Below are 8,008 nucleotides of genomic sequence, written 5' to 3'. Positions count from 1 at the left end.
TACAAACCCCGCCGGCTCCCGGGAGAGGCGGACACCCCCAGCGCGGCTGGGGCAGCTCCTCCTTCAGGTTTCGGCTGGGGATCCGACCGAAAGAGCAACTTTTTGGGGACGGGGGTGACAAATGGCGTGGGAGGAAAGGCCCTGCCCTTAAGCTTAAACTGTGCTGGAGCTTAAGGCCAGGCACTGGTGGGGCGAAGCTAAGGGAGATCTCTGGCCTCCCCTAACACCCACGGCACGACGGGGCAATCTTCGGGAGGAATAATCAGAGGGAAGAAAAATCCAAAGCTATCAGTGTAAGGCTGAACTGAGGTAGATTATTGCTGCGGGCTTGACGCCTTCTAGCTGCAGCTTAGAGACGCGAAAATGAAAAGAAAGAAAAAAATGGTGTCCCAAACTTTCACGCCTCTGAATCCTTTCAGGTATTAAATTCCGTTAAAAATACTGCTGAATGAGAACGACACTGCTACCAGACAGGAACAGAAATACTGCCCTTAAAAACAATGTACCGACATCAAAGATCTTCCTACCCAAATCACCCGGGGGTGACTGGAAAGCCAGTTTGTTCTTCTAAAGGCCTCTCCGCTGACTCTCTGCCGGCGGGGAAAGAAAAAGCAGCCCAGGCTCTAGCTTGAGACCCGGCGAGGGTGCCGGCCACTGGGAAACCTTTTATCCCCTCCTGGGTAATATTTCTCCCTTCAAACAGCCTCGTGGGGGAGGGGAAGAACTAGGTCCATCACACCACCCACGCGGAACACGGGAGCCCTGTTGTGTGTCTGCTCCCAGGCAATTCCCGACCATTTCAGTTTCGTACAACCGGAATTTATTTTCTATTAACTCCCCACTCGTGTTGGCGACGGGCCAGTGCCACGGCCGGAGCTGCCTGTGGGGAAGACCCGGCCGCGGAGCCCGCGGGGCGGGAGAGCCGAACCCCGACGGGGCGGCCGCTGCCTCGGGCCGTACGTGTCCTTCCCGCGGTGGCTCCCGCCACACACGGGGACGTGTCCCCTATGCGCTCGCTGCGCGCACACGCGCGGCTTTTCCTCAGGGGAACCTCAGGTGTGTGAACTTATTCACATATCAGCTTATTCCTTAAAATTACCCCTTAGTGGCTTGGTCTAAATTCTCGCGCCCTGTGGCGGTTGTCCCAAATGCACGGGTAGCCTCTTGAGGCGTGGGGGGGAAGGGAGGAGGGGGGAAGAGTCCATGCGAATCCTATGTCTCTCCGTGGACCTAGCTCGGACTTCACTTAAAAGAAAGAGGAGGAAAGAGGGAGAAAGGACTCGGGCAACACAAAGGTAGATCGGAAGTCCATATTAGTTTGGAAATGGTCAAGAAATTCCAGGCACGTTTCTCTCTAAATCCCTGGTAATATTCAAAATTGTATTTTCAAGTAAAAACAAGTTTAGAATTTACCTCTTGCTAATTCACGGCTGAATAATCTGCCCAGGGCAAAGCAAAACTTTAAGGAAAAAGAAAAAAAAAGAGGGAAAAAGAAAGAAAGATGCTGAAATACTGTTAGTCATGCAAATAAAGGCTTCTTTCAGCACATTACAATATACTCCGGATTCGAGGGGAGGAGCTGCAACCCGTTAAGGGCGAGGAGTTTTTGTTTTTGTTTTCATTTAAAGCTACAAAACAAATCCCGAAATGTCTTAACCGCTCTCTGGAGACACCCGTCCTTGCAGACAGGCGGTCGGGGAAAGCTTTCTAGCTCGCAGTGCACAAAAAAATGACCGGGGTGGGGGAAATGATGGAGCCCGCGGTGGCTGAGGGGACACGGAGGGACACGGCCGTGCCCCGCGCCGCCGCCGCTATCGCAGCACTGTGTCCCTGTTGCTGCCCTCAGCCTCCTCGCAGGGTCGCTTCGTCCCTGTAAAATCCCTCCGGGGTGTCCCGCAGAGCCGGGGAAGGCGGGGGCCGAAGGGGAGCAGGGGCCGCGCAGCGCTGCGCGCCCCACGGCGGGACAGAGTGCGGGGCGAGAGCCCACGGGGAAGGAGTGATTTTCCGTGGCGGACAGAAACACCAACATCGCTGGGTAGATAAGAAAATGGAATACTGTATTTGATTTAGAAAGTTTGTACATATAGATAAACACGCAGTTAAGGAAACAATAGTTTAAGCGTCCTACGTGGAGTTTAAGAAGAGACCCCCCAAAGCTGCTATGAAATACTCAAAATAGCTTTTGCATAAGATAACTACAGTTGCACCCTAAGCTTTTTTTTTTTTGCTTTTTTTTTTTTTTTTCTATCACTGAGGTCCCTTTTAAAAACTTAGCACGTCAGATTTTGACAGCTAAGTTTGTGCAAGGAACACCGAGTCAAGGAAAATAAAAAGGAGAGAGAGAAAGGGTGGGAGGGAGATAGAGAGAGGGGAGGAAGAAAGAAAGAGGAGAGCAAATATCATATACAAGCATTTCTACACATATATTACAAACTGGGAAAATGACCGCATCATTAAGATATACATAATTCATATAAAATTTTGAAATAAAAATAAAAATCTGTTACAGTCATAACTATTCTTTTTCCACATTTATAACCAGTACCCACACAGGCAGTGACAGAAGTGTAGAAAAAAAGGTGCTTACGAATAAAATGATTGTCTGCGGAACAAAAAAACAGAAAATTGCATCTTGGCTGGACCATCACTTGGACTAAAAAAAGAAAAAAAAAAAAGAGAGAGAGAAAAAGAGAGGAAGAGAGAAAAAGAGAGAAATAGGACCAACAAAAAGGCGATAAACATTTGTTATTTCCCTCTTCAAGGAGTTCCTTTTAAATTTTTTTTTATTTTTGATTTTTGTACAAATTCGATCGGAGTTTGCATTTGTTTGTCTGGTTTCTGTTTGTTTTCTTTTACTATAGAGAATATTTTTTCCCAGATACAAATTTAATCATCATCATCATGCAAGTGGGTGAAATGCGTCCATGGAAAAGCGCAAAGGAGAAATCGTGCTTGTCCTAAAAAGAATACAATTGTCACTTTTGCTTTGTTTTTTTTTTTTTCCTTTCTTTTTATATATATAATAATTATTATTTCCCGCCCCCCCTCCCCCCCACCCTTCCCGCTGCAGCACCAGCGTTTGTGACTGTTGAAGTTTTAGCTCCATCTCTTGGTGGTGGTGTTGGCTGACGGTGGTGGTGGTGGTGGATTCTCTGATCCCTGTCTGTTTGTTTGCTATTATGTTTGGGTCGGGTTTGGCCTTTTCTTTCCTCCCGGCTGTGTGTGTGCGTGCATGCGTGTGTGTGTCCTGATTCTAGGTTGCCTCGGTTTGTTTTGCTCGGGATGGGGAGAGGGTGCTTGGCTGTTTGGATTTGGATTTTTTTTGTTTGTTTTCCGATATCATACATCACATTCCGAGTCGCTGGAGGTTACCGAGAGGATGGAGGTGCCCGTCTCGGCTCTTTCTGTCAAACTGGAGACGCTGGTGGTCGGGCTGGCCGCCGTGGACGGAGACTCGGCCGAGCTGTGTGTCGGGCAGCCGGGCTCTGCCAGCGACCGCATGCCGCTCTGTCCTATCGCCTGGTGCTGGAGCCTGCATCGCGCCGGGAGACAAAACAACAGCACAGCCCCGCTCAGACACCGGGCGCGGCCGAGGGGACGGCGCCCGCCCGGCCCTGCGCCCTCCCGGGGACGGCCGCGCCCGCGGCCGGGCCCGGCCCGGAGCGGGACGGGACGGGACGGGAGGGAGCGGATCCCCCGGCCGCAGGGTGCGGTCCCCGGCACGGCCCGGCCCGGCCCGGCCGCTCTCCCGCTGCGCCCCGCACAGCCCGGAGCGGCGGCGGGATGCAGGGCCAAGCCGTGCGCCCGGGCCGCGCTGCCCCCGCTGCCAGGGCAGGCCGCCTCGGGGGGACGGCGCCCGGCACACACACAGCGACAGGGGCCGCGGTCTGAAACGGGACGGGGAGCGCGGGGACAAGCTCTTCCTTGAGCCCACTTCTGGAAAACACGAGCAGCGCCTTCTCTTTTCCCGGAGCGCCATTCATTCATCCCCGCAGCACGGCGGGCCTAGGAGAAACCGTGTGTGGGTGAGCCCCTTAACACTTGGACACCGCGAAAAGCTTCAAGGAGCGGTCCGTAGTGGACAAGGATCGTACTGGACCCCCATTTTGTGCCCTGGCCAATACCTGCCTAAATATTTTCCAGTGCACAGACACTCTGGGGTCTGAGGCAGGGATGGAGGGAGGTCCTGTCCCAGGGACGCAGCGCTATGAATAAAATAAAAGAAGGAGATTGTGGAACACAACGCTTCTCTCCCCTCGAAATTTAAGTCCTTTTCTCATCTGAAAGCCAAAATCAGCTTTAAAGTGCACGTTCGTACATTGTCAACGCTTAAGGGAATATTACCTTTGAATATTTTTTTAAAGAGGCAATAAATAATTTTTAGGTTCCCTGGCATATTGTAAATATTCCTCTGGGTCTGTTTATTCCACTCGAAACCCAAAGAAAGCCCAATTCAGGGATAAAAGCTAAAAGTCCTGGACTGAGCAGCCAGCCTCAACCTCTAGCGCCTAGGATTGCCAGGGTGAATCAAAACACACTCTTCGCGCAAATGCTTCTCACCGGGGTATTTTTTATTTAACTTCCTGAAAAGAGCAGAAAAAATGTAGCCTGTTTATTCTACATTTCTCATTATTTTAAGTTGTCTAATTTCAGAGTCTTTGATTTTTCTCCCATTTACAAATCCTGGTTCATTCATCTGCTGTCAACAGCGTTGAGTCAACAAAAGCATCCGTAGGCAACTTCTGTTTATTTACAGTCCTAAGCTGATCTGTTTTCCATTTAATGGAAATTAAATAACGAGGCACTTTTAGGTTGCATTTCTCCTACAGAATCTTTAATCAATAGCACCAGTGCTATAATTAGGAGGAATTTAAGAGACAGCATTTACAAGAACAAGAAGTTTTTGTTTACACGCTTACAGTGGTAGCGAAACTTAAATTAAAATAAAACCAATATGTCAAACTTGATTAAGGGTCCATTTTCAGTTGCAAAATAACTTTTACGAGAGTAACGAGAAAGAAAGAAAAAAAAAAAAGCAAAAGAAAGGAAGAAGGTTGCCTCGCTTTTATCATGGCAAAACAGAAAGGGGAAAAAAAAAAAAGAAAAAAGACACCGACAGACACGCAAATAAATGCAAGCGTAAATGCACAGGAAACACACGACCAGGAGGCCAGGTCGCCATGTGGTGTAAACACAGAAATGGAGATTCAGGGAGAAAAAAGATTCCCGGTCTCTTAAATGTTTTTTGTTTGTTTGTTTTTTTCTCTTCTCCATGAGCCTAAGAGCTCTGGGGCTATGCCTGTGCTGGTCCCGCTGCGCATGCAGAGCACGAACAATTGGAGCGGAGCCGCCGGCTCCGCCGAAACCCGCTCTGAACTTCACAGCCTGCCTCGGCTTTTCGGCGGGGAAACCGTGCCAGAGCCCGGCCAGGCACAGATCCCGGCAAGCCGAAAGTCAAACCGGAGCCCACGGACCCGGAGCCGGGGGGTTTCCCGTCCCCCGCGCCAGCCGCCGGTGCAGGGAAGGGAGGGGGGCCGGGAGAGTCGGGCGCTGTCCCCGCCGCAGCCGATGTGCTCCGCGCACATCTACACACACGCGCGCCCACGGAGCTGCCCACGCCCGCCGGGAGCCCCAGCCCTGTCCGCACCCCGGGAGCCCGTAGGGAGCCGGGGCAGGGTTGGAGGCACGTCAGGCAACTTTGAGCCATGCCTGTCCCCGTGGCATCCCTGTGCCTGCCGGAAGGAGACCTACCCGCCCGGCGATGGAACCGGTTTCTCCCCGATGGAGAAGAGGAGGAAGAGGAAAGGAGAGGCAGAGGCGCGCTGCCGCCCAGGCGGCTGCCGAACCGCGGAGCGCGGCCGTCCGCCCGCAAGGTCCCGCCGCCCACCTCGCCCCCCGCCCGGAGCGTGGCACCGCAGCCCCACTGACCTGTTTTTAGCCGCCGCTGCTCTGTCTCTTTGCCTTCGGTTTTTGAACCAGTTGCCTACTTGCGTGGGGGTGAGCCCCGTGGCCTGAGCCAGTTCCCTTTTCTTGCTGGGGTTGGGGTAAGGGTCCTGCAGGTACCACTCCCTCAGGAGGCTGCGAGTCCTCTCCTTGAAGCAGTGCGTCTTCTGCTCGCCATCCCAAATGGTCCTGGGCAGCGGAAACTTCTTCCTCACCCTGTATTTATCAACCGGCCCCAGCGGGCGACCCCTTAGCTTCTCGGCCTCCTGGTAGTGCGCTTCGAGCCACATGGCCTGCAACTTGCCGTGGGATTCCTTGGTGAATTTGTGGTTCTCCAGGATATGGTAGAGGTCTCGGAAGTTGCCCGTGTGGAAGGCCACCACCGCCCGGGCGCGGAGGATGGACTCGTGCTTGTTGATGGCCTCGCATGCCCCCGGCGCCACCGGCAGCGACCAGAGGAACCTCCCCAGCCTTTCTATGTCTCCAGTCTCCTCCAGCGTCTCGCAGACGCTGGCCACTTGCTCCGGGGAGAAGTTGAGTGTGGGCAGCTGAAACATTGACAACTCTTCGTGGGGTGCCCGGGAGCTGCCGCCTCCACCGCCGCCGGCACCGGGGCTGCAGCCCGAGCCGCTGCCGCTGCCGCCGCCGCCGCCGCCGCTGGCGAGAAGGAGGGAGCGGTGGTGCGGATCGGCGGCGAAGTTTGGCAAGAAGAAATGGGTGGGATAAAGCTCTAGCGGGGACCTGAACACCATGGGATGACCGGGGAGAGGGGGAGATAAATCAAGGAGAAAAGAAAGAAAGGGAGGAAGAAGGGAGGAAAGGGCACACGCACCGCGCACGCATCCACACCCGCACACGCACACACAGCCACATAGAGGCACGGGGGCACACACACTCACACGCACACGCGGGCACACGCACACGCGCGCTCACACACACCCCACACGCACTCGCACTCACACACACCCGGCCCCGCGCCGCCGCCGAGTCAGGATTCAGTGATTCAACAGCGATCGCCCTAATGACAACAGCCTCATAATATCTCCCCTAAATCCACAGTGAGTGCAGCGCTGAAACATTTTGTTTCGCTTTTCTATTGGTCTTCTGAGTGTCGTTGTGGCGTTGCCATGGCAGCCGCTGCCAATCACTGTCAGCCCTGCCAATCATTACGGAGTACGTAAGGAAGGTTTTTACCACTTCGCCCAAATGCACGGGGGGGAGGGAAGCCGGGCGGTTGGTGGAAAAGCCTGGTTTGTTGTTTGGATTTTTTTTTTTCCTCCTTAATCTTTGCAACTCCTAATCTCAGCACTTCCCCTTCTCCCTGTCTCTCCCCCTCCTTCTCCACACCCCTCCTAAATAAGGGATCAAATAATGCGAAAAGCAGTGTGCACATATTTGTTGAATGGGATGAGCAATTAGAGGGTGGAATATTATTGTGATCTTAACGAGCCTCGTTAAAGCTAAAGGAGATATGGGGGAAAAGTAAATGGGCCAGGCTGGGATACACGTTCGGATAAAGGGCTCCTAACTGAGACAATTTACACATGATTTGCACGTAGTTTCACTTCATTCTGCCTATCTGAGCACTAATAGTGCCGGGGAAGAAAAGAAAGATGAGATCATTAGACCCATCCTCACGCCGGTGACCCTCCCAGAAGCAGGCGCATACAGTACAGGCTGGGTTTAGCCCTGGTTCACCGAAGAGTCTCTCCTCCCCTCTCCCGCTCCCTGCCCCTCTCCGCGGAAGGAGGGATCCGCTGCCCGCGGAGTTCCGCGGCCGCTCCGCCGGGAGCCCAGGGCGGATCCAGCCTGGATCCGCTCCGGCCGCCCGGCTCCGCGACCGACCCCGGCGGCGCCCCGCTTGCTGCCTCCCCCGTCCCGCTCCTCGCTTCCCCGCCCTCCCGCTCCTTCTCGTCTTCTCTTTCCCTCTCCTTTCTCTTCCCTCTTTTCACTTTGTTTTTCTTGCATTCTGGCTTTCCTCCTCCCACTCCCCTCACCTCCTCTCGCCCCTTCCTTTCTCCGGAGCCCGGCGACCTTGCGAGGCTGTTCCTTACCCCCAAATCCG

The 8,008-nt window shown here is 53.6% G+C and overlaps 1 protein-coding gene across 5 annotated transcripts; it reads right to left on the bottom strand.

Moving 5' to 3' along the window:
- Positions 1–2,036: 2,036 nt before the first annotated feature.
- On the bottom strand, positions 2,037–7,776 carry SIX3 (SIX homeobox 3). 5 transcript variants are annotated; one of them, XM_039569974.1, is made up of 3 exons: positions 5,929–7,767; positions 3,373–3,532; positions 2,037–2,957 (listed from the first exon to the last, which is right to left on the bottom strand). In XM_039569974.1, exons 1-3 carry the CDS (start codon positions 6,693–6,695, stop codon positions 2,856–2,858), a joined length of 1,029 nt encoding a protein of 342 aa, XP_039425908.1. In that variant the 5' UTR covers positions 6,696–7,767; the 3' UTR covers positions 2,037–2,855. The 5 variants fall into 5 exon arrangements, with proteins under 5 accessions (XP_039425908.1, XP_039425909.1, XP_039425910.1 ...); XM_039569978.1 differs by lacking the exons at positions 2,037–2,957; positions 3,373–3,532 and adding exons at positions 3,794–4,005; positions 4,125–4,205 and having other exon boundaries at positions 5,929–7,775; XM_039569977.1 differs by lacking the exons at positions 2,037–2,957; positions 3,373–3,532 and adding exons at positions 3,794–4,005; positions 4,129–4,205 and having other exon boundaries at positions 5,929–7,775.
- Positions 7,777–8,008: the final 232 nt, after the last annotated feature.

The sequence above is a fragment of the Corvus cornix genome, chromosome 3 (assembly GCF_000738735.6).
Source record: "Corvus cornix cornix isolate S_Up_H32 chromosome 3, ASM73873v5, whole genome shotgun sequence".
Taxonomy (NCBI): Eukaryota; Metazoa; Chordata; class Aves; order Passeriformes; family Corvidae; genus Corvus; species Corvus cornix.
Note: the sequence above shows the minus strand (reverse complement) of the source record. Positions and strands in the feature narration are given on the sequence as shown.

Excerpts from the sequence above, each read along its gene's own strand:
- SIX3 (XM_039569974.1), bottom strand. The coding sequence starts at position 6,695 with ATGGTGTTCAGGTCCCCGCTAGAGCTTTATCCCACCCATTTCTTCTTG. Across the intron at positions 3,533-5,928 it reads GCAGCGGCGGCTAAAAACAG|GCTCCAGCACCAGGCGATAG; the intron begins GTCAGTGGGGCT and ends GGCGCGATGCAG. Across the intron at positions 2,958-3,372 it reads CGGGCACCTCCATCCTCTCG|GACAAGCACGATTTCTCCTT; the intron begins GTAACCTCCAGC and ends TATTCTTTTTAG.